The 25,645-nt window shown below is 49.1% G+C and overlaps 2 protein-coding genes and 1 long non-coding RNA gene across 5 annotated transcripts in view; 1 reads left to right on the top strand and 2 right to left on the bottom strand.

Moving 5' to 3' along the window:
- Positions 1 to 2,236, bottom strand: part of LOC138746863 (uncharacterized) — a 29,626-nt gene extending 27,390 nt beyond the window's left edge. Inside the window, exon 1 of the long non-coding RNA XR_011347160.1 lies at positions 1,586 to 2,236. This is a non-coding gene — a long non-coding RNA (uncharacterized lncRNA). The remainder of the gene's footprint in view (positions 1 to 1,585) is intronic.
- Positions 1 to 6,263, top strand: part of tecpr1a (tectonin beta-propeller repeat containing 1a) — a 73,525-nt gene extending 67,262 nt beyond the window's left edge. For all 3 annotated transcript variants that reach the window (XM_069905419.1, XM_069905420.1, XM_069905418.1), the window contains one exon: positions 2,032 to 6,263. In XM_069905419.1, the coding sequence (XP_069761520.1) occupies positions 2,032 to 2,217 (186 nt within the window). In that variant the 3' untranslated portion in view covers positions 2,218 to 6,263. The remainder of the gene's footprint in view (positions 1 to 2,031) is intronic.
- A 7,474-nt stretch (positions 6,264 to 13,737) lies between these two features.
- On the bottom strand, positions 13,738 to 24,971 carry bhlha15 (basic helix-loop-helix family, member a15). Its single transcript, XM_069905616.1, has 2 exons — positions 24,529 to 24,971; positions 13,738 to 21,292 (listed from the first exon to the last, which is right to left on the bottom strand). The coding sequence occupies exon 2, from the start codon at positions 21,189 to 21,191 to the stop codon at positions 20,640 to 20,642; it is 552 nt and encodes a 183-aa protein (XP_069761717.1). The 5' UTR covers positions 21,192 to 21,292; positions 24,529 to 24,971; the 3' UTR covers positions 13,738 to 20,639.
- Between the last annotated feature and the right edge of the window lie 674 nt (positions 24,972 to 25,645).

Genomic DNA, 25,645 nt, shown 5'->3' with positions numbered 1-25,645 from the left:
CTTGGGGTCCCCCGTTTAGAATGGCTGGACTAACGTACTGAAATGACACAAACTGAAGAAGAGAATAATGTATGTCAATGAAGGATCAGCAATGGGATGGACAGATGGGTGGTAATTGCAATTTAATACTGAGTAGTATTTGGTGTTGATGTGTAGAATGAGTGTAGGCATGGTTCTATGAAGGGTATAAGAGACAGCAGATATTGGAATGTCTTCTTTGAAAGGAGCAGTGAAAGGTGAGAAAGTGGATAAGGCAGTAAACAGGATTCCAGGCTCCTCCAATAGATATAAAACACAGGGTTGGCTTCCATTAGGGAGATATTTCCAGTGTGAAAGAAGTGAAGGCTTCAGAGAGGGCGGAGAAAACTCGATTAAATGGAAACAAGGCAGCAGGTGCTTGAATCTGGAGCAAATAATGAACTGATGGAAGAATTCATCAGGCCAGACAACACCCATCAAGCCCCTGCATCAGGACTGAGGGTGTAAAAGGGAAAAAAATCAGTGTGAAGAAGGGAGGGGATGAGGCAAGTGATAGGTAGATCAAGATGAGGAGTGGTTGTTGAGCCACATGGAGGAGTGAAAGGGACTGAGATGGTGATAGGGGCTAAGAGATGGGGCCAGGTAAGGGAGGACTGATGGGAACATTAGTGGGAGGAGTGTGGGTGATGGACAGATGGAGTCAGTGGGAAAGGGGGCTGTGGGCAATATTTTGGAAAGAAGGGCTGAGTGGATCAGGACAGAAAGGTACCAAGGGGATAGGGCGTTACATAAAATTGAAGAGTTCAATGTTCAAACCTTTTGGTTGTATAGACAACCCAAATATCAAAATAACTTTAAGTAAGGAACAAGAAATTGGGGTTTTTCTCCTTAGTGAGGGGAAGAGGAGATTGTGAGAGCATTTGATGCAATATTTAAAAACATGAAGGCTACCTGTTTCCATTGGTGGAGGGGATGTAGAATTGAGGTGGTTCACAAAGAGAATCAAAATGACAGACCTGAGGAGACCTTTATTTCACACGGGATTATAATTTGGAATGTACTGCCATGCACAATAACAAGGCAGATTTTGTTGTATCTTTCAAAGCAACACTGTTAAAGAATTTATAGGATTATGGGAAGAGTTGGGGTGATGAGGCTAGTTGGGTTGTTCTTGCATAGATCACCAGAGATTTGATGGGCTCTAACTATTCCAACAGTTCTTGCAAAGTGCAAACATTATGGAAGAAGCTCATAGGGGTTAAGGGATGATAGGATATTGGACAGAAGGTGGGAGAGGTGGAGAGACAGGGAGAGGGTGAGACCACAGGGAGGGTGGTGGGAGAAAGTTTAGAGAGAAAAGAATGAGAATAGGAGAAGAGATGAAAATGGGGAGAAACTTAAGATGGACCCAAGAGGCAACTACTTCATTCAGAGGATGGTCTGTATGTGCGATTAGCTGGCAAAGACAGTAGAAGTGAGTCTAATTACAACATCGAAAAGGCATTAGGATAGGAAGGGTTTAGAGGGATAGGTGGAAAAAGCAGAAATGCTGGAGGAACTCAGTCAGTCTCGCAGCATCCATTGGAGGTAAAGATATATTACTGACCTTTTGGGCCTGATTCTCTAGCCCCCTGTGAGACCAGCTGAGTTTCTCGGGAGTTTTCACAACAATCACAGCGTCTGCAGACTTTTGTGTTTCACTTCTGAAGGATACAGACTCAATGCAGGCAAATGGCCGTCGTCCAGAATGTCAACTTGGTTGGCACGGATGTTGTGGACTGAAGGGCCTGTTTCACACTGTATGAAACAGTGGAACCAGATAGGGATGGGAGAAGACTTTTCTGAGAGACACTCGAACACTGCTAAAGGGAGTTGTGGCATCCAACAAAATAGTCTGCATGGCCGCTTCCTGTGCTGTGCATCAAACCTTCAATTCTGCTGTTTTAAACTCCGACTTAAAACAAACTTGATCCTTAACTGCTTGATATTTTACTTGAGTGACAATCTAAGGAGCCCTCTAACACTTTTGTGGAATTGTTATCTCATTTACAGGGTGGCTGGGATTACGTTACTGTCAGGGCCAACTCGATGGACTCTTCACACAGCCGTGTTCAAAGTACACCTGTTCAGGAGCCGGTGAAGCTCCCCCCCACCCAGAATGGAACTGCAGGTGCTAAATCGATAAAGAGTCTTGTCGTTGAGCAACATGAACCCGATGGAAGGGCTGTCAAATGCTGACAGTTTGTAGCTCAGTATTGCATGTTTGCTGTGATTATTGATACAGACAATGACTGCTCTTTCTCAACTGTACTGAACTAGTCACTGCACTCAGTAAGTGGAATGCTGGTGTGAGTCTTTGTGTTAGCTATGTTTGGCGTTGTACTGGACTTTGGGCACAAGATGTGTCACTGATTTAACAAGATTGCAGCACAATTGGTTCAGACTGCATGGCACTGAAATATCCAAGAGCAGCATCGTGCTAATCACCCCTCCAGTGCAGGGTTGAACGGACAGCAATATTATCGGCATTGAAGACCCAGTGGTACCTTGATCCCAGCTCCTTCCAAGATGGAATCAACCACAATGCATTTTGGAGCAGTGCCTGTTAACATGTCTGAACCTTGAAAACCCAAGAGAGCCAAGCACAGCTTCACAGGCCGACACACAGGAACTAGCTCCCTTCTAGAGATGTCGGTCTTTGTTGCATCCCTTGGGACTGATATCAGTTTAAAGCAGGCAAGTTTGTTTTGGGTCTGTGAAATGTTCACTCTAAATTTATGTGAAATCCATGAAGAATCAGTGCTTTTGGTTGCAGTATTAACTTGTGTACCCAAGGTGTTTCTCACGCTGCAGAAAATTGCTAACTTTAATGTTTGACCTGACGGCATTTATCAAAAGTCAACCATATTGGCAAAACAGCCTGTTTCCGTGATTAGACATCGCATCAGATATCCACTAAACAGATGATTCCGTGGTTTGTTGCTTTCTTTAAAGGTGTCGTTAACGTTGGGCAAAACGGGAAGTAAAGCAGGTACAAAACCAGATCAAGAACTCCTGTATCGAACCAGTTCCAATTGCAATGGGAACCCAATGAGATGCAGATCAGATAGCATTGCCCAGAGAGGGAGAAACTGAATGTTTTGGGTCAGTGACCTTTTGTCAGCACTGGCGAAGATTTTTAATTTGAACAATAATGCAAATTTTCTCTCTCTGAAGTCTGCTCTGCAAATAAAGGTGAACTCATCGACCATGGTGAGTTGGCTAAAGGAACATCCTTCTCACCCCTGCCATGCTTTTCTGTTACAATGAATCAGCACCCTGGGTGTCCCATGGAGCAAGAACTTGTCAGAGCACTTCTTGGTGTTATGGATACCAACCACCCAAAATGCGATCACAGGCTTCTGCCAGCTTTCAAACTGAGACTGCTTGACAAGTGCATTAACTATTGAATGTGATGAAGAGTTTACTTAGATATCCACACCAATGTTATCTTGGTGTTTACCTAGAATGTCTGGCACAGACATGGTCCAACTGGTCTATTTGATATGTTTTGGAGAAGCTTTTGTCTCACTCTGCAACACTCCCACTTCTTTTTATCTTTTCCCCCCCCCCCCACCACTCCCCCCAATAGTTCCATATTCTCACTCACCTCATTTAGAACACTGACCTGATTTTTATTGTTGGCTTCTTTTAACTCATGCCCCTGCCTATGGTCTTCTCACCATTAGGCCAGGTGTTTATCACAAGGGAATTAAAACCCCAATGGTGAGACAAACCTTCTGTTTTATTTTCCCTGATAATATCCTTGAAGATGCGGCTTATGTCTAAGGGTTAATGTTTGCTTATTGAACAGCTGTGTTTACATTTTTCCACCCTCCAGTCTTCCTCTCTACACCCAGACATGCACAGATTTTCTTTTCCCTTGTTACCCCACACTTCTGGCAACGGGGCAGGAACCTTGGAGAGCTCCTGGGGAAGGGGGTTTACACCACTCTCTAGATGATGTAGCCGTTGAAGAAGTGACTGGCTGGATTTGACATGGGTCTGTTTGGGCTTTGTTTTATTCATGGTTGAAGATTTGATTTTACACATTTTGCTCTGTGGCAGTGCCTAAGAACATCAAGTTATACGAGGTGAGAGCCGTGTGACAGGAACACGCTGTCCTCTTGAACCACTGACCCATAAACAGCGTTCAGATCATGTTTGGCAGCTTTGAAGATATTTTCTTGGCTTTGCAGCTCACAGAGAAATGAATAATCACCGTTTGTATGATTTAAAGGGGAGAGTTCAGCAGATGTTGGTCATACCTGTTGTGTCACCCCTCCCCCCAAACAATGTCTGAGATGATCCCTGTGTTAAACATTATTCCATTCTACAGCATGTTGTGATGAAGTTACAACCTTTACGCCCAATCTAAATAAATTTCACACTAGTTGAATGTCTTCACCTGGTTGACCCAGGAGTGGTGCAGTAGTTTCCTTGCCTATGCCATGACTCTCTTGGTTTCTTCATACTCCCCCCTCATTACCGGAGAGGAAAACTGCCCACTGGATCAAACATGAATGATATCCAATACCTGACAGTTCAGGTGGTCTGGTTATGGACCCAATGGAATATCGAATGATCTCGAGCAAAGCAAGAACTGCAGATGCTGGGATCTTGAGGTAAAAAATTAGAAACAGGAAGGACTCAGCAGGTCAGACCGCACCCACAGTGAGAAAGGAGGGTCAGTCAGTGTTTCAAGCTGGGACCTTTTTTTCGAAAAAGTCCAATTCTCTCCATGGATGCTGCCTGATCTGCTTAGCCCCTCCTGCTTCTTGAACCTAGTGTTCTGCTTTGGTGCTAGAACAAATAATCTGGTTTCATGGTACACCTTGCTGGTTCAGCTTCAGTCTTTGCTTGACATAATCTTGACTGTATATTCTCTTGGGAACTGGATTTTCAGTGATGGGACAGGGAGTGTTTGAAGGAAGAAATCAGTTAATTATAGCTGCACCACTGTTCGCTTCTAGTCAAACTGCAGAATTTCCTCCACAAATGGTATGTGTATATACTGTATGTGTGACATACATTAGTATGATGGTTGATATTCTGTGTGTTTTTACTGGAGGTGGGGAATTAATGGTATTCATGTAGAAATGTATTTTATACAATAAATACCACTGGAAAAGTGGTGGGGGAGGGGGAAGGTGGACTTGAAAGTAGCAAAAAATCAGTGTACAGCCTAATCTCTTTAAGCAGTGCTGTTTCTGGGATGTCAGCTCATCGGTGTAACATAACGTCTCGTTCAGTGAGGAGAAGTGCACAAAAGGCTTGGGTGAAGGAGTTGACGGTTGTGGACCTATCTGTGCTGTACACTCTTCATGTTGCAAACTTTCAGGGATTTTAAGAACTGGAGAAATAAATTATTTGGGACCAGATGTTTGAAAATCGTGCTAGGAGGTTTATTTTCCAAATCTGTGGCGTTTGATTGAAAACACCTTCATTAATTGCCACTGTACAGGCATTCTCTGAAAATAACCTCTTATTGATAATTTATTTAATTTGTGATGTGCAGAAATGTTGTTTTTAACCACACTTGGGAAAAGGTGGGTAGTCTTAAAAATAATGCAAAAAAAAAAGGGCCAGTATTGTTGCTGTTTCCATTTTTCATGTGTGTTTCCTCTGCAGAATCTTATTTTTGTTAAGAAGCCATTTTGCTGCATTTGGAATGTATAAATGAAGTCACCAATTGAAACCAATCCACTCATGAAAAACAATCCTAAAAGCAGAAATGGTGCTGTCTGTCGAAACCGTTCACCCGAAGGGATTGATTTTTAATGCAGATAAGTCAGATACAACTAGTGCCCTACTCAAAATCAGACCTCTACTGCAGTACGCCTGTTCGTCCCACTCTCAACCCCACCTTTTCAAAGTATCTGCGCCACTCCCCCTCTATCGGCTTCAGTCCTAATTGCTCCTGGCCTCCTTGTCAGTCACTCCTGGGGTTTCTGCCCTCCACATGAACTGATCTTTTCAAATGGACACAATGAATCAAAAGTAATTATAACTTTTGGTCCATTTTTGCCGCTTTTCACAGCAACTCGGCTGCAGTTGAAGTTTGTCTAGCAATTTAAGAAGGGCATTAGTCGTAACACAAACACTACTGGATTTTGATTTTCTAGATACTAGATTCTCTTTCCTGAACAATAGAAAGAGGAAGAACGCTGGGACAAATCACTGCTTCTCTGCTATTCACATGGTAGTAACTAATAAACTATTTGTATTAAATGCTTTCAAATATACATCGAAATTTATACTCGTCTATTTTAAGTGAATTTGTTCAATTTCCCTTCCGATTTAAGAGTCTATTTTTACTGGAGGAGCTTTGTGTAAATGAATGATTATCCCAATGGCGTATTTAGGTAAAATAGTACCTTTGGCAAGCACAGAAATTGTACCCCCACCCCCCAGCCCAATTGTGTGTGACAATCCCACATAAAGTTAACAGTTGGGCGATTTTCACACACAATTGGGCTGGCGCTAACAGCTACCCCAGCTGTGGCACCTGACATATCCTTGTAAATTTCACACGTTGTGTTGTAATTTATTAGAAGTGAACCATTGGATTAACTCACACTTGAGCTTCAGGAAGGAAAAGGTTCCCTTCTCTCGCTCTCTCCCCTGCTCTCGCTCTCTCTCTACCCTGCTCTCGTCCTCTCTCTCCCCTCCTCGCTCTCTCCCCTCCTCGCTCTCTCCCCTCCTCGCTCTCTCCCCTCCTCGCTCTCTCCCCTCCTCGCTCTCTCCCCTCCTCGCTCTCTCCCCTCCTCGCTCTCTCCCCTCCTCGCTCTCTCCCCTCCTCGCTCTCTCCCCTCCTCGCTCTCTCCCCTCCTCGCTCTCTCCCCTCCTCGCTCTCTCCCCTCCTCGCTCTCTCCCCTCCTCGCTCTCTCCCCTCCTCGCTCTCTCCCCTCCTCGCTCTCTCCCCTCCTCGCTCTCTCCCCTCCTCGCTCTCTCCCCTCCTCGCTCTCTCCCCTCCTCGCTCTCTCCCCTCCTCGCTCTCTCCCCTCCTCGCTCTCTCCCCTCCTCGCTCTCTCCCCTCCTCGCTCTCTCCCCTCCTCGCTCTCTCCCCTCCTCGCTCTCTCCCCTCCTCGCTCTCTCCCCTCCTCGCTCTCTCCCTCCTCTCGCTCTCTCTCTCCTCCCTCTCTCCCCTCCCCTCTCTCCCCTCCCCTCTCTCCCCTCCTCTCTCTCCCCTCCCCTCTCTCCCCTCCTCTCTCTCCCCTCCTCTCTCTCCCCTCCTCTCTCTCCCCTCCTCTCTCTCCCCTCCTCTCTCTCTCCCTCCTCTCTCTCCCTCTCTCCTCTCTCTCCCTCCAATCCCTCTCTCCCCTCCTCTCTCTCTCCCTACCTCTCGCACTCTCCTCTCCTCTCCCAATCTCCCCGCCTCGCTCTCTCTCTCTCCACTCCTCTCGCTCTCCCGTCCTCTCGCTCTCCCGTCCTCTCGCTCATTCTCTCCCCTCCTCTCGCTCATTCTCTCCTCTCCCTCTCTCCCCTCCTCTCTCTCCCCTCCTTTCACACTCCCCTCCTTTCACACTCCCCTCCTTTCACTCTCCCCTCCTCTCTCTCTCTCTCCCTTCCTCTCCTCTCCCCTCCCTCTTCCCCACCCACCCTCCCACCCTCCCTCTCTCCCCACCCTCCCTCTCTCCCCACCCTCCCTCCCTCCCTCTCTCCCCTCCCTCCCTCCCTCCCTCCCTCTCTCCCCACCCTCTCTCCCTCCCTCTCTCCCCTCCCTCTCTCCCCTCTCTCCCCTCCCCCCTCCCTCCCCCCTCCCCTTTCCCTCTCTTCTTTCCCTCTCTCCCCTCCTCTCGCACTCTCCCCTCCTCTCCCTCTCCTCTCCTCTCCCTCTCCTCTCCTCTCCCACTCTCCCGCCTCGCTCTCTCTCTCCACTCCTCTCGCTCATTCTCTCCCTCCTCTCGCTCATTCTCTCCCCTCCTCTCCCTCTCTCTCTTCCCTCCTCCTCTCTCCCCTCCTCTCCTTCTCCCCTCCCTCTCCCCTCCCTCTTCCCCACCCTCCCTCCCTCCCCCACCCACCCACCCTCCCTCCCCACCCTCCCTCCCTCTCTCCCTCCTCCCTCCCTCTCTCCCCTCCTCCCTCCCTCTCTCCCCTCCTCCCTCCCTCTCTCCCCTCCCTCCCTCCCTCTCTCCCTCCCTCCCTCCCTCTCTCCCTCCCTCCTCCCTCTCTCCCCTCCCTCCCTCCCTCTCTCCCCTCCCTCCCTCCTTCTCTCCCTCCTCCCTCCCTCTCTCTCCCCTCCCTCCTCCCTCCCTCCCTCCCTCATCCCTCCCTCCTCCCTCCCTCCCTTCCCTCCCTCCCTCTCCCTCCCTCCTCCCTCCCTCCCTCTCTCCTCCCTCTCTCTCTCCCTCCCTCTCTCCCCCTCCCTCTCTCCCCTCCTCTCTCCCCTCCCTCTCTCCCCTCCCTCTCTCCCCTCCCTCTCTCCCTCCCCTCCTCGTCTCCCCTCCCTCTCTCCCCTCCCTCTCCCTCCCTCTCTCCCCTCCACTCTCCCTCCCTCTCTCCCTTCCTCCCTCCCCTCCCTCCTCTCTCCCCTCCCTCCCTCCCTCCTCTCTCCCCTCCCTCCTCCCTCCCTCCCTCCCTCCCTCTCTCCCCTCCCTCCCTCCCTCCCTCCCTCTCTCCCCTCCCTCCCTCCCCTCCCTCCCTCCCTCCCTCCCTCCCCTCCCTCCCTCCCTCCCTCCTCCCTCCCTCCCTCCCTCCCCTCCCTCCCTCTCTCCCTCCCTCCCTCTCTCTCCCCTCCTCTCTCCCCACCCTCCCTCCTCCCTCTCCCCCTCCTCTCCCTCCCTCTCCCCCTCCTCTCTCCCTCTCCCCACCCCTCTCTCCCTCTCCCACCCTCCCTCCCTCCCTCTCTCCCCTCCCTCTCTCCCTCCTTCTCCCCTCCCCTCCCTCTCTTCTTTCCCTCTCTCCCCTCCTCTCTCGCCCTCTCTCTACCCTCCTCTCTCTACCCTCCTCTCTCTACCCTCCTCTCTCTCTTCCCTACTCTCTCTCTCCCCGCCTCGCTCTCTCTTCCCTCCCCTCCCCTCTCTCCCTCCTCTCACTCTCCCCTCCTCTCGCACTCTCCCCTCCTCTCCCTCTCCTCTCCTCTCCCACTCTCCCCGCCTCGCTCTCTCTCTCCACTCCTCTCGCTCATTCTCTCCCCTCCTCTCGCTCATTCTCTCCCCTCCTCTCCCTCTCTCTCTTCCCTCCTCTCTCTCCTCTCCTTCTCCCCTCCCTCTCCTCTCCCCTCCCTCTCCCTCTCCCCTCCCTCTTCCTCCTCCTCACTCCCCTCCTCTCCTTCTCCCCTCCCTCTCCCTCTCCCTCCCTCTTCCCCACCCTCCCTCCCTCCCCCACCCACCCTCCCTCCCCCACCCTCCCTCCCTCTCCCCTCCTCCCTCCCTCTCTCCCCTCCCTCCCTCTCTCCCCTCCCTCTCTCCCCTCCCTCTCTCCCTCCCTCTCTCCCTCCCTCTCTCCCTCCCTCTCTCCCTCCCTCTCTCCCCTCCCTCTCTCCCCTCCCTCTCTCCCCTCCCTCTCTCCCCTCCCTCTCTCCCCTCCCTCTCTCCCCTCCCTCTCTCCCCTCCCTCCCTCTCTCCCCTCCCTCCCTCTCTCCCCTCCCTCCCTCCCTCCCTACCCTCCCTCCCTCCCCTCCCTCCCTCCCTCCCCTCCCTCCCACCCTCCACCCTCTCTCCCTCCCTCCCTCTCTCCCTCCCTCCCTCTCTCCCTCCCTCCCTCTCTCCCTCCCTCCTCCTCTCTCCCCTCCCTCCTCTCTCCCTCCTCCCTCTCTCCCTCCTCCTCTCTCCCCACCCTCCCTCCCTCCCTCCCTCTCTCTCCCCCTTCCCTCCCTCCTCTCTCCCTCCTCTCTCTCCCCCTCTCCCCTCCTCCCCCTCTCCCCTCCCTCCCCCTCTCCCCTCCCTCCCCTCTCCCCTCCCTCCCCCTCTCCCCTACCCTCCCCATCTCCTCCCTCTCCCCTCCCTTCTCCCCTCCCTCCCCTCTCCCTCCCTCCCCCTCTCCTCTCCCTCCCCTCTCCCCTCCTCCTCCCCTCCTCCCCCTCCCTCCCTCCTCCTCCCCTCCCTCCCTCCCTCTCCTCCCTCCTCCCTCCCTCCCTCCCCCTCCCTCCCCCTCCCCCCTCCCTCCCTCCCCCCCCTCCCTCCCTCCCCCCCTCCCTCCCTCCCCCCCCTCCCTCCCTCCCCCCTCCTCCCTCCCTCCCCCCTCCTCCCTCCCTCCCCCCTCCTCCCCTCCCTCCCCTCCCCTCCCTCCCCCCCTCCCCTCCCTCCCCCCCTCCCCTCCCTCCCCCTCTCCCCTCCCTCCCCCTCTCCCCTCCCTCCCCCTCTCCCCTCCCTCCCCCTCTCCCCTCCCTCCCCCTCTCCCTCCCTCCCCCCTCTCCCTCCTCCCCTCTCCCCTCCTCCCCCCTCTCCCCTCCCTCCCCCTCTCCCTCCCTCCCCCTCTCCCCTCCCTCCCCCTCTCCCCTCCCTCCCCCTCTCCCCTCCCTCCTCCTCTCCCCTCCCTCCTCCCCTTCCCCCTCCCTCCCTCCTCCCTCCCCCTCCCTCCCCCCTTCCTCCCTCCCCTTCCTCCCTCCCCCTTCCTCCTCCCCCTTCCTCCCTCCCCCCTTCCTCCCTCCCCCCCTCCCTCCCTCCCCCCCTTCCTCCCTCCCCCCCTTCCTCCCTCCCCCCTTCCTCCCTCCCCCCTCCCTCCCTCCCTCCCCCCTCCCTCCCTCCCTCTCTCTCCCCCTCCTCTCCCCCCCTCCTCTCCCTCTCTCCCTCCCCTCCCTCTCTCCCCTCCCTCCCTCTCTCCCCTCCCTCCCTCTCTCCCTCCCTCTCTTCCCCTTGGTAGGGTGTTATAAATTGGTCCTGTAATATTGTATTAATGTGATTTCTTGTAATCACTTTGTTAAAAGGGGGGTGGGGAAGGAAGATATTTCAAAATTATCAATATGAAATTCTGCAAACCCATGTCAAATGGCAAGTTAAAGATCCCGTGCTCAATTTCATTTTCGGCTCAAAATATTTGGAGACTTTTTGTCCTCTGGCAAACTTTAGTGTTGATAATAATTAACATAAAAGGTCGCTAACTCAAGCTTCTGAGCTGTTAGCCTGGAGGATTCTCTGTCCACCAGTTGTTACCAAATTTGAATGTCTTTTGATGACTGTAAAACTTGCTGCACGTAGTTTTAAAAAATCTACATCGTCATTTTGATTTTAAATGATCATTTAAAAAATTGAATAATTTTCTAGCTTGGAAGGCTGTGGATGCTTGAGTACATACAAGACTGGGGCCAATATATTTTGAAACAATTATTGTTTTCTAGCCAAGTTGTTCTTGTAGTTACAACACTAATGACTGTTGAATATTGTCCTGTTAACAAAGTGCAGAAACATTCAATCTGACAATGCATCAGACCATGTATTTTCAGGGTAGGGGACTGTCCTGTCTGCACACAGACCTTGTAGGTGATGGCAGCCCTTTTCTTGCTGGCAGCAGTCCCAGGTTTGCGAGATTCTATCAGTTGAGCCTCGGGGAGAAATCACAGTGCATTTTGTGGATGGTACACACTGCAACTCCAGTGACAACAGTGGTGAAGGGAATGAATGTTTAGGTTGGTGGATGAGGTGACAATGAAGCAGGTTGTTTTGTATTGGACATCTCAGATACTGTTAAAGTTGCATTAAACCTCAAAAAATTAGAAGATAATCCATTTATGCTCCTGACAGTGTGACAGGATAGATTCTGCTATTTGTTAACAATAATGGGCAAATATGATGATACTGATCCAATCTTGGCTTCAGTGTCATTTTCCCCAAATGTGCCTCTTCCCTTGTCAGTCTCCACTGCTTTTCTGTGGATTGGAGAACATCTACTGTGATTCTATTTAAGAAGGACTGAGTAAGGAAACCATTGCCCTATTCAACTGGTGTTACAGTTAAGGGATGGAGATGTGGGGGGGCTGGTAGTCATGGTGGGGAGCTGGCTGATGGAGGACCTCCGTTTTCTTCAGGCTGACTTCCAGGCCAAACATTTTGGCAGTTTCCGCAAAACAGGACGTCAAGCGCTGAAGAGCTGGCTCTGAATAGGCAACTAAAGTGGCATCGTCTGCAAAGAGTAGTTCACGGACAAGTTTCTCTTGTGCCTTGGTGTGAGCTTGCAGGCGCCTCAGATTGAAGAGACTGCCATCCGTGCGGTACCGGATGTAAACATCGGGCACACAAAAACTCAAAACGGTCAACCAGTTTACCTATCTCGGCTGCACCATTTCATCAGATGCAAGGATCGACAACGAGATAGACAACAGACTCGCCAAGGCAAATAGCGCCTTTGGAAGACTACACAAAAGAGTCTGGAAAAACAACCAACTGAAAAACCTCACAAAGATAAGCGTATACAGAGCCGTTGTCATACCCACACTCCTGTTCGGCTCCGAATCATGGGTCCTATACGGCATCACCTACGGCTCCTAGAACTCTTCCACCAGCGTTGTCTCCGCTCCATCCTCAACATTCATTGGAGCGCTTTCATCCTAACGTCGAAGTACTCGAGATGGCAGAGGTTGACACGCTGCTGAAGATCCAGCTGCGCTGGGTGGGTCACGTCTCCAGAATGGAGGACCATCGCCTTCCCAAGATCGTGTTATATGGCGAGCTCTCCACTGGCCACCGTGACAGAGGTGCACCAAAGAAAAGGTTCAAGGACTGCATAAAGAAATCTCTTGGTGCCTGCCACATTGACCACCGCCAGTGGGCTGATATCGCCTCAAACCGTGCATCTTGGTGCCTCACAGTTCGGCGGGCAGCAACCTCCTTTGAAGAAGACCGCAGAGCCCACCTCACTGACAAAAGACAAAGGAGGAAAAACCCAACACCCAACCCCAACCAACCAATTTTCCCCTGCAACCGCTGCAACCGTGTCTGCCTGTCCCGCATTGGACTTGTCAGCCACAATCGAGCCTGCAGCTGAAGTGGACATTTACCCCTCATAAATCTTCGTCCGCGAAGCCAAGCCAAAGAAAAAAAAAGACAGTTAAGGGAGATGCTGGAAGCTATAGGAGGTAAAAAAAAAATATAACTGACATTTTGGGCCTGATCCCTTAAAGGTATGAGGAAAAAGGCTGGGGAGAAGTCCTTTAATACATGATTCTTCCCTTCTCCCCAGCCTTTTAATTCAGGTGTCTGTCTGCTTTTTAGATTTTTTTTTTAATTTCCCTTCCTCTCTACCCTCCTCCTTCCCGTTTCCCCCTCTCCCTCCCTCCTTCGTTCCCTTCCCCTCACCCTCTCCAGCCCCCGCTGGGGGATTTGCTTGCCTGCTTTTTCTTGTACTTTGGTTATATCTCTTTACCTGCTATGGATGCTGGGAGACCTGCCGAGTTCCTCCAGCATCTCTATGTTTTTACTCCAATCACAACGTCATGAAACCTTAGTGTTACATCTATTCTCTTTAGTTTAGAAAATTAGATTTTGTTAAAATTGACAAAACTGTAAGGAGGATGTTGCCCCCGGATGAGAGTCTAGAACCAGGGGTCACAATCTAAAAATATGGGGGAGGTTAGTTACGACTGAGATGTGGAAATTTTCTATCTCCTTCCCCCACCACATAAAGGGGTGGTTAAGTTGGGGAAAGAAAACTGCAGGAGAGAGCCAGTGGAAAAGCAGGGGAGGTGAAATAGTCTCAAAGGCCTTTCCAAGTGAGAAAGGGGACCTTCGAACAATGACGGGTTGTCAACACAGCTTAAAAATCTCACTTGCAATATTGATCTCTCTTTTTGACACAATTGTTTTTATTGTTTTTAGACCATTTAGAAAATCTACTTTGAGGCCACAGAGCAAACAATGTTTGAAAATTGATACTTTACATCATGATTGCCTGATTAAAAAACCAAAGTGACATTTAAAAAATAAAAGACCAGTTCATTGTGCTGTCCTATCAAGCTCCAAAAAGCTTGGAATTGCAACCTAAACAAATGCATATACAAATGTATTCTATTTCTCTAAAGATGAGCAGACCCCCTTAGTTTAATGGAAACCACAGGAACAGACACTCTATTCTCCCAAACTTCCAACATTTTGCAAACATGAGCATTTGTGGAGAGAGGAACCGTCTCTCTGAGCGTTAATGCAATAAAAGGCCAACTCACCACACCTGGTTCCTGAATGCTTTCCATCATTTCTATTCTTGGGTCAGATTTCCCTACTTGTTTCCCAATCTTCTCCCAGGCCCATCAACAAATTAAGAGCTAGGACCTGCATCTCCTTGGAATGTGGGAGAAAACAAATGTGAACATGCAAACTCCACACAGACTACACCCGAAGTCAGGACTGGGACTGATGCACCACCGTGACACCCTGCTTGAAAAGACCGCATTGGGTGTTACTGGGCTCACCCAGGGGAGATAATTGGTCAGACATCGCTGGAGTTACACATATCCTGGACTCACCAGTCACTTGTCGCTCACGAGGGAGCTGCACCAACATTCGTGCGCAATGGGCAATACAACTGCATTTTGACTGGCGTAGCCTCAGGTTACCTCCAGAAAGGCCACAAAGAAAAAGTAAATATCTGCCCTCACTGGCCATTAAAAGAATTTCTGAGAAGCTATTAAATGATTAATAAGTAACTTCTTTTATGCAAGTTCCATCACCTTTGAATACTGGCTTTGGCAGTTTTATCTTAATAATATCATTGCTTATGCAAAACAAGGTGTGTACAACAAATTGAAGAACGATTTGAATTAGAACAAAAATTTGAATGAACTTCCAGCAACTTGAAGTATCTATTTCAAAGCGCTTTAGAACGTGAAAATCACACACCATGAAAACAAGCTTTGCTTGTCTCTCCCCATAAATGAACCCATCTTACCAAGCATGATCACATCCTTTCTATCCCTTGGTGACAAAAAGTGTATGCACAACTCCAGCTGAGGTCTGACTAATGAATCCCATAGGCCTTCCAAAACATCTTCAACGATCTATGGACTTGTACCCCAAGGTCCGTATATTCATCAATGCTCATCAGTACTTCACTATTCATGGTTGATGGCCTAGCCTTATCAGGGCACTAATGCATTTGACTCTATGCATTGGTGTAACTGAAGAACAGAGACATTGACAGTAAGGATAAAGGCTTTCAACACTCAGAAGATGGAATTTTAAGTCAGTAAGAGCCCATGTGAGACAGCACATGGAGAGCAGAGTTTGGATTCAGACATGAAGAGGTATTGAGACATTCAGCCCATTGTGTCTGTTTTGCCATTCAAATTATGGTAGATGTATTTTCCTTTCAACCCCTTTTCGAATGAATGGAAAAATTGGGTCCATCAGATGAGAAGTTGGGAGTAAAGAATTGTGGCAGGAGGATAAAGGAATACTGGAAACTTTCCCCAAGCCCTGCTGAGTGCCACTGTCCCAGGTAACCTAACGCGCAGGAGCAACTGGTGAAATTCCCCGAAGTGGCGAGCTCCTGACAGCAAGCAAACCAACATCTCCTCAACCTGAAGAGGCCAAGTCCTCGGCACTTTGTTCCCACCAAACTTTAAGATATGAATGTGGAAACTTCAGCATCCTGCTTCAAAAGGAAGAGAAGGAAAGGGGTTACCCTGGTTGAAGTTCAAGATCAGGTAGAGTGCAGGCAGAAGACTAAACCCAGCCACTTGTGAAGACAAGATGCCTCACTGGTTTGCAGATGTTACTGACCCGGCCTTTCAAAACTATCAGTATTTCCACACTCAAATAAGATCGTCACTTCTGCACCATTCAATGCAAGCAATTTTTAAAAATCTGTTAAATCTTGTTGTTTTTGGATGGACTAAAGCTTTTTAAATAATTGAGCAAAAATATATTGTATCTGTACCTTAAAACAGGTCACCTTAAGTTTAAAATAAAATCACTTTACCCATTCAAGAAGCTAAGGCTCTTCTCAGGGGAACTGATTTTCTACATTTGGTAAAAATATACAGGGTTGGTTTCCTGCACCAATCTATGGATTAGCAAAGAATCACAATTGTTTTTTTATATTCTGGCAGTTTTGCTTTTGGCTTCTCTTCAATGCTAGAGTCCGACCAACTTCTAATTGATTCACTCATGAATCCATGGTTAATGGATATACCACTTTCAGAATGAACACTGTGCCTGGGAACTGGGATGACCCTGCAGGATTGTTTCAGGCCAACCAATTGCTAATGAGCAATTTACAAGTGGCATAGCAACTTGCAATTACTGGCCAATCAAGGAGGGACCCAGTTAACATCTACACAAAGGGAACTTTAAATGAATCATTAAACTGACATTCCTAATTAATAGGTGTTAATGCCCAGGCCATGCCCAGCAGTTCACTATTATGAATTCTGATTAATAACACTGGACAACAATTTTTTTTCCAAAATGTTTGCTTCGTAATTGGGGATTATGATAACTTCAAGAAGAACACAAAGATAATTTCAGGTTTGCTGTATCATGTAAGTTGGAGAAACTTTAAATTAAATTTAGCCTGTTTAATCTCATAATGATGCTGACCCATTGCACAAGTTCAACTGACTTAAAAATGTTTTGCCGCTGATTTTTGTTTGTACTCAGCATCTGATACCTCTCGTGTCAGTGTCCAACAATAGTCGGCCGGCATTGATGGATTCCAGTTGCCCTGATCCCGCTTTTCCAGGGTCACAATGTCCCGGTGAAACTTTTCACCGTGTTCGTCACTGACGGCACCAACATCAGCGGGGAAGGAGTCCAAGGGCAAAGGCAGAAAATGGATTTTTAATGACATGTTGCACTTCACGGCTTTGTACGCTTGAATATGACAGGAAATCACAAAAATACATTATATCTTAAAAAAAGGTAAATGATAGGAACATTTTGGGATGATTTTCTTGATCAGCAGCCCAAAATCTATAAAAAAAACACCAAAGGTGTTCAGGAAGCAAATCTTTGTTGTCCGGTGTTATCAATTGTTTATTAGCAGAGAAGAACCAAGGCTCAGAAAGACCAAAACATTAGGAACCGTGCATTAATTCCACCCCTCGATCTAATCAGAGTACAGGTTTACTCTGATATCAACTAAATAGGCTGACTGAACACGTTATCTGAACAAAGTTTTCACTGCAAGTTCTCATTAATAATTCTTACACAATCTCTTGCAACTGATACCTCAACAGAAAGTGACCTACCACATTGGCAGTTGAAGATTCCTAGTGCTGGAGGAGATTTGAACGCACTGGCAAACACCGTGATCCTTCTGCAAGGCAACTTGGGAATGCTCACCTCTGGAGTGGAACAGCATTACACCCACTAGGTGCTTTCCCTGTGTGTCTGGCTAAAGTAGACAAAGCAGAATACTTTCCTACCTGCACGCTTCCACCCACTCTGCCAAATGAACACGAGATGTTCCACAAGGGCGAAAGGCGTAGAATCCCAAAGGGATTGGTTTGGAATCTTCAACCATCCACAAAGGTGGGGAGGATGCTTTCTGTACACAAGGCACTGCATCACATCCACCTTAAGTGGCAAAAAAATCTGCTGGAGGAACTATTCCAGTCGAGCACCTTCTGTGTAAGGGGAAAGAAAACACGGTGCAGAAACAGGCCCTTTGGTCCATCCGGCCCACGCCTCCCAAAATTTCCCACCCACACTAGTCCCAACTGCCTACATTTGGCCCATATCCCTCTGAACTCATCCTTCTTGTATCTGTCCATTTTTTTCCCTTAAACGATCCAATAGTCTCTGCCTCAACCACCTTCTCCGGATGCCCCTTCACCCGCTGCATAAAAACACTTGAAGGGTTTCAAGTTGAAACATTGAAGATTCCTTTTCTCTCCACAGATGGTGATTGACCCTCTGAGTTCCTCCAGCAAAATGTTTTTTTTAACTCCAGACCCCAGCATTGCAACTCCCTTGACATGGAAACTTCTCAGGCTCCAGAACTATCCAAGAACCATTACCCTCCAGACCACCAAATTAGCAGGCTGGTCCCCTTCAAACATGTATAATTGTTACTTTTCTTTTACACGGTTAACTCAAAGGCCCCTTCGGTTCTGTGCTAATAGTTTTAGGCCAATGGTTCTCAACCTTTTTCTTTCCACTCACATCCCACTTTAAGTAATCCCTCTGCCATCGGTTCTCTATGATTAGTAAGGGATTGCTTAAGGTGGGATGTGGGTGAAAGAAAGTTTGAAAACCACGGTTTTAATCATCCCTAATTGACTTGTTATGTGCAGTTTCAGAACTCCAAAGGAAATGGGCCAATGACAAATTTTTCTCAGGTAAAATATTTCAGTAACATTTGGGTCTAGAGCAGTGATTCTCAACCTTTTTTTCCCCACTCACATCCCACCTTAGCAATCCCTTACTAACCACAGAGCACCGATAGCTTTGGGATTACTAAAGGTGGGATGTGAGTGGAAAGAGAATGAGAACCACTCTTTTAGGGTCTCAATTACAACGCTACCATCTGCAGCCCAGGAAAAAGGACATCTCGAGGCATTGAATCCGAAGAATTACTTCACCAGAAAGAGCAGTTTCTCTTGCCTGATGTGTGGCTGAGAGGCGGTTCTCTATCTCCTCTCAGTCAAACACCGTGCAGAGGATAGAGAGAATTTGCAGAGATATAGATAGCGGGTAAGGGTCTGGCAATGTTGGCAAATCTGAGGTTATCCACTTCGGAAGGAAGAATGGAAGATCAGAATATTATTTAAATGGCAAAGGATTGTAGCGTGTTGCCATGCAGAAGGACTTGGGAGGGCTTGAGCATGAATTGCAAAAGATTAGTTTGCAGGTGCAGCAGGTTATGGAATGTTGGCCTTCATTGCTAAAGGGGTTGAATTAAAGAGCAGAAAGATTGTGCTGCATCTTTACAAGATACTGGTGAACCACATCTAGAGAACTGCACACAATTCTGGTCTCTTTACCTTGAGGAAGGATGTACTGGGTTTGGAGGCAGTGCAGAGAAGGTTCACCAGGTTGATTCCAGGGATGACGGGGTTGGCCTATGAGAAGAGATTGGATCTTATAGAAATATAAAATTATGAGAAGCATAGATAAGAAGGTAAGTTGTTCCCATTGGTAAGGGAGACCAGAACTAGGGGACATAGCCTCAAGATTCAGGGGAGTAGATTTAGGATGGAGATGAGGAAGAACTGCTTTTTCCAGAGAGGGGTGAATCTTTGGAATTTGCTGGTACCTCAGTAAATATATTTGACAAGGTTCGACAGATTTTTTACACAGTAGGGGAATTAAGGGATTATGGGAAAAAGGCAGGTCAGTGGAGATTAGATCACCCGTGATCACATCGAATGGCAGAGCAGACTCGACAGGACAGGTGGCCGACTCCTGCGCTTATTTCTTGTTCTTATGTCCTCCCTGCAGTCTATAAACAAACATCATATAGTCCATATATCACAAGGGATAGAATCTTTGTTGGTTTAAATCTTCTTCCATCTACCACAGCAGGGAAACTAAGAACATTAGACACTGAAAAGGTACACATTTAAATGGGCAGACTGAAATGACACAAAACACTAATAAAATGCATATGAAACACTTATTTGTTTGGAAAAAGTCTTGCATTTTCCAAATGTCTCATTTTCCTTTGTGGTTAATGGGTTCAATTCAAAGTCGAGTCTCTTTCCAGAAGCAGGTACCATGAGGTGGTCAGTTCCAGGCCTCTGACCATCACAAGCCACAGACTTGCAACATCCTTTGCAAAACTTCATCAGGTATTGAACATCACCAAGGCACACGTTGTGTTGCGGAGCAGGAAGGCACTGTTGGGAGACAGAGAGCAGGACATTCCCTTTCCAACACCATGGAAAGGACCAACCTCTGTTCCATTGCTGGGGGTCACGATGGCAGCAGAGACTTGGTGTTCCAAGTACCACAGAGGAGGCCATTTAGCTCATGAAAGTCTGCAGAGACTGATTGGAGTAAAAACACACCAAAATGCTGGAGGAACTCAGCTGGTCTTGCAGCATCCAGAGGAGACAAAGATATATTCCCAATGTTGTGGGACTGGGCTCATTTTTGAGGAATAAGAATGGGAAACCACAGAATAAAGGGAGTGTTGGCTGGGGGACGAGTCCAGACCAACAAAAGGTATTAATTGGATATGATAAGGGGAGAGGTGAGAATTGATTTTGCCTGTGTAAAAGGAGTCGGAGGGTAAAGAGAGGAAGACAGAGCTGGGGAAAGTGGACAGGGGGAAGATGTGGTGGGGGGAGTGTTAACAAAAGCCAGAGGAGTCGATGCTAAGGCCATGTGCACAGATGAAAGATGAGATGTTGTGCCTCCATTTTGCAGGTGGTCTCCGTCTGGCGGTGCACGAGCCCACGGGCCGACTGTCAGCAAGAGAATGGGATGGAGAATTGAAATGGGTGGCCACTGGGAGATCCACGCTATTGCGGTGGACAGATCCAAGGAGCTCAACGAGGCAATCTCCCAGTCTGCACCCACTCGGCCTCCTCCCATCTTCCAGCCCCGTGCAGAGCACCACTGGGGTGAAGACATTTACCCCCTCACCCTTCCCCCCTCTGTCTCCCCAGGCCAAGGGGGGGGGGGGATATCATAATCCTGGTCTTGCCCCGTTGCCCATGGGGTCCTGGCAACGACAAGGCACAGCTACTGGGGGTGATTTGCGGGGGGGGGGGGGGATTTCAACAGAGCACTGTGCTGGATTTAACGGCTTCGGCCTCTGCCTTCCCTCCGCGGGGAAGCCACCCTCGGCGGGGATGTGGTGGCAAGGCAGTCGGGCGTGTGCACCGAAGACAGAGGGGGCTCCCCCTGGGAGGGGGGAAGTGGCAGGGACTCGGCACGATGGACAGGCAGACGCACAGCTGGGTGCTCCTTGCTCATGGCCAAGATGGTGGAGGTGAGTGACTCAATGTAGTTCTTGGCCAGGGTTAGGGTCTCGATCTTGGACAGCTTTCGCTCCGCCTCCACGTGCGGCACGGCCTCGCGCAACGCCTGGAAGGCGCGGTTCAAGTTGTGCATGCGCTGGCGCTCACGCTCGTTGCTCTCCAGGCGGCGTTCACGCGCGCCGCCGGGGGAGATGGATGTTGGCACGCGCCGGCTGTGAGTCCGTGTCGACCGCCTCTGGCCTCGGCGGCATCTGCAGGCAGTATCAGGCGGCAGGTGCGGCTCAGTGGCTAGGCACTGGCCGTCCGCTGGACCACCACTACCCCTCATAGCCGAGCAGTGAGGCGATGGCAAGGGTGGCCGGGACTTCATCCCCTCAGTCCCTGAGGCTGAGCGCTGCTGCCCTGCCGAAGGTGGTGCATCGCTGGTCTGCCTGCAGGTCGATGTCAGCCCAGGCCAGGGGACGGAGCAGGCTGCAAAACAAAAGGCAATGCAACTGTTATCCAAATGCCAAATAAACACTGTGCATTCGATAATAATCACCTTTAATTTACTTCTCAACAATTACAGAAATATATCATAAAAACACAAAACTGGAGAAACTGCAGGCTAAACTACACTTTATATAGCAAAGATATGTCAAGTTTATTATCACCCGATTGTACAAGTACAACCCGACAAAACAGCGTTCTCCAGTCCTCGGTGCAAAATGCTCTTCACTGTACACCTGTTGAAGTTTGTGAGAGTCTTTGGTGACATAATGAACCTCCTCAGACACACAACCAGGCTTAACAAAGAAACAGACAAACAATAGATATGCAGGACAAGTATTTCATCTCTACAAATAAATAAATGTTGTTTCCTGAATATGAGAGTCTCAGAGGGTTAGTGTGAACAGTTCCTTTGCTTGTCCAGCATTCTCGCTGCCTGTGGGAAGGGATCCTCAATGATTTTGTACACCTTCTGCCACTCTTATCATCCTGTGGGTTGACCTCTGATCCATCTCTCTGCAGCAACCGTGCCCACACTGTGTTGCAGCCGGCCAGGACACTCTCAAAGAGCTCCTGAAGAGGGTTGACATGATAGTGGCCGCTAGTCTTGTCCGCTTCAGTCTTCTAAATACAGCCTCTGTTCCGCCTTCCTACAAGTGAGGAGATGTTGAGTGTCCACGATACGTCACTAGTGAAGTGATCTCCAAAGACCTTGGTGTTCTCCACTCTCTCTGGTACAGAGTTGTTGATGTGTAATGGAGGGTGGTCGTTCCTGGTCCTCCTGAAGTCCATGATCGTCTCCTTTGTCTTGTACACGTTGAGACTCATGTTGTTAACCTCACACATCATGAGATTTTCCACCTCTTTTTTGTAGAGCGACTCGTCATTGTTGCTGATGAGGCTGACGACTGTTGTGTCATCTGCCAACTTGATGACACTGTTGGAGCTGGATGTGGCGAGACAGTCGTGGGTCAGATACAGATCCAATGTTTTGGGCTTGAGTCCTTCATCAAGGCAGGTGCCTGAAGATTCTTGTCAGAATCAGAATCTATAGTCATGAACAAGTCATGAGATTGTTTTGTGGCAATGTCACAAGCCTGGGGTTCATTTTTCATTCAGGAATCTGATGGCGGAGGGGAAGAAGCTGACCTTGTGCCGCTGAGGGCTCGTCTTCAGGTTCCTGTACCTTTTCCCCGATGGTAGCAGAGTGAAGAGGGCATGGCCTGGGTGGTGGGGTCTTTAAGGACGGAGGCTGCTTTCTTAAGACACCACCTCATGTCGATATCCTTGATGGAGTGAAGTCTGGTGTCTGTGATGTCACAAGCCGAGATAACAACCCTCTGGAGTTTTTTTTCCTGTCCTGAGAATTGGCACCTCCATACAAGACAGTGATGCAACCAGCCAGAATGCTCTCCACTGAACCCCTGTTGAAGTTTGCGAGAGTCTTCAGTGACAAAACGAACCTCCTCAGAGACTCATCACAAAATTTCCTCCCATTCTTTAAAAAAAAATGTACCAGGGTGTAGGTTAATGGGGTGTAATTTGGCTGAATTGGCCTGTTACAGTCTCTAATTTTTAAAAATAAAATAGCCACTGGCAGGCCTTCTTTGTGATTGCATCAACAAGGAGGCTCCAGGACAGATCCTCCGAGATGTTGACACCCAAGGATTTGAAGGGTAGACGTTTTCCCTATAGAAGAGACATGAACATATGCAGAATAAGTTGGTATTTAAAACTGAGGTGCAAGGAAGTTTCTTCTGTCAGATGATAATGAATCTCTGAAATTTTATGCCCCAAGGATAGTGAAGGCCAGGTGATTAAATACATTTAAATTGGAGATGAATAGATAGTTGAAAAATCCAGAAATTGAGGTTTATGGGGAAGTGGCAGAGAAGAGTTGAGAGCACAGATCAGCCACGGTAAATATTAAATGGCAAGCCGTAGTTTCTTGTGTTCTCAGTGTTGATGAGATTGACCTTGATTAGATCATCCAACAATACCTTGAGGAGCTCAAGCCTGAAACGTTGGTTATTCAACTTCGCTACATACAGTTTGACCTGCCGAGTTTCTCCAACGTTGTGTTTTTATCTCAACCCCAGCGTCTGCAGACTTTCGAGTTTTACTTCTATTTACATAAATAAACAGGCAAATGGGCAAAATCCCCAACTCCCCCGATTAATGAAAGTAATTTCACTATTTTTATTAACTCTTTGTTACCAGATTCTTTAATTTTAAATATAATTAATGGTGATGCTTTATTAAACATTTAAACTAGTTGCTGATGAACCATTTAGTAATTGAAGTAAAAATACAATGTTAGATAAAACATCTCATCGTTTAACTTGGTAACTGAAGCCACCGTTTTAAACCAGTGTCCAGCAAACTTCCTGGGGTGATGTGGAGAAACAGTTTCATCCTCGCTCACGATCAGAGTTTACCAGTGGTTCTCAACCTTTTTTTTCTCCACTCACATCCCACTTTAAGTCATCCCTGTGCTCTGTGATCAGTGAGGGATTAGTTAAGGTGGGATGTGGGTGGAAAGAAAGTTTGAAAACCCCTGTTTGAATCGTCCCTCATTGACTCGTTATGTGCACGGTTTCAGAACTCCAAAGGACATGGGCCAATGACCAATTTTTCTCAGGCCAACTATTTCAGTAACAATTGGGTCTGGAGCAGAGATTCTCAACTTTCCCTTCCCACCTTAAGCCATCCCTTACTGATCACACAGGGATGACTTAAAGTGGGACGTGAGTGGAAAGAGAAAGGTTGAGAACCACCTTCAGCTGTTTTTCGCCCCGAGGATGGAGGGAAGGTGGGGATTGACTGGCGTCCGTCTGCCCCTTGATGAGGGGCTCAAGCCCGAAACGTCAGTCCTGGACCCTTCATCTTTGCCGCATCAAGTGCTGTTTCTCCAACGTTGTGTTTTATCTCATCCCCAGATTTTCACCTCCATTTACATAAATAAAGTGGCAGCTTTGCACACCCCCCCCCCCCGTCATGAGCATTTTTCATTCACCTTCCCCTCCCACGTTCAACAGGGGTTTGGCCCCCGCTCCGTTTCGTGCTGCCCTTCAGCCCCGGGGAAGGTCCAATCCCGCCGGAGTCCACAGGGGCGAAAAGCACTCGTTAACCGCCCGTTTCCGACCAGTGTCCAGGGCAGGTGCAGAAACACATCCCCCCTCGCTCATCACACGCACGTTCGAGGCGCCTGGACTCACCTGCCCCGAGGATGGAGAAGGTATCCGGGGTGCGGATCGACTGGCACCGGCTCCGTTTTGTACACGTCTCCCTCCAACCTCCTCCAATGACAGAGGCGAGGGGCGGACTCGCGGCTCCACGACCAGGACCCGAGTTCCTCCCGCACGGTGGCTGGAGACCAGCTCTCTCCACCCCTCCCTTGGCCCAGGGAGACCAGCCCACCGTCCCGTGGAAAGATGCGCCCCCCTCTCTGGCTTTAACCCGTTCTCAAGAAAATTCAAGCTGCGATCTCTGGAAATAGGAAATCGGAATGAGTCCGTTCAGGTCTCTTTCTTGACTATTTTTCTCTCCGAGTCTGGAACAGGCCCTTCGGCCCACAATACCTGTGCAAGCCACAATGCCCAAATGGACCCTTTTCAGGGATACCAACAAGCCCAAATCCTCCCGCCGCGGGTTTCCTCCTATAAACATGTTCTCATGGACCCTGGTTAAAAATGGCCGGAGTTCAAAGGGTTAAACTCAAACTCTACATCGACCTGGAAGCCTCTCAACATCCCCCTTGCAGCCCATCACTGTGCCTTGAACCCCCCCCCCCCTGTTATCCTGCCAGATTCCGATTGCCCACCCCCCTGGTTCTCATCCTTTTTCCCTTACCGACTTAAGGTGGAATGGGGGGGGGGGGGTCCACCCATCAATGCCCCTCATAAGCTTCTATCAGCCTCCATCGTCCCAGTATCTCCTTAAAACACAACCCCTTGCATCCACTCAGCATCCTGATAGATTTCTAACGCACCCTTCCTGTCATGGGACAACCATTGTGGGTTAAATCCCCAATTCTCCTTCTTCTGGAGGGTGGCCGCAAACCCACGGGGAGAAGGTGCCAACTTCTGACAGGCAGCGCCGGGTTCGAGCCCGCGTCCCTGGCGCTGGAGGGGCGTTGCGCTCCCCCTCACGGGAGTGGGATCATCCTCAGCGCTCACGTCGCCTGGATTTCTCTGGGCACCGACCACAAGGTTCTCCTCCTGCAAGCAGCCGGTCCTCCTGTGGCACCTTCCCCAGCCTGGATTCCTGCAGCGACGCGACCAGGAGGCTGGCAGGTTCGTGACTGTTTTTGCTGAACTTCCTCCAGTCGGTGGA

Source organism: Narcine bancroftii, chromosome 12, assembly GCF_036971445.1.
Source record: "Narcine bancroftii isolate sNarBan1 chromosome 12, sNarBan1.hap1, whole genome shotgun sequence".
In the NCBI taxonomy this organism is placed as follows: Eukaryota; Metazoa; Chordata; class Chondrichthyes; order Torpediniformes; family Narcinidae; genus Narcine; species Narcine bancroftii.
This window is presented reverse-complemented; position numbering and strand designations above follow the sequence as displayed.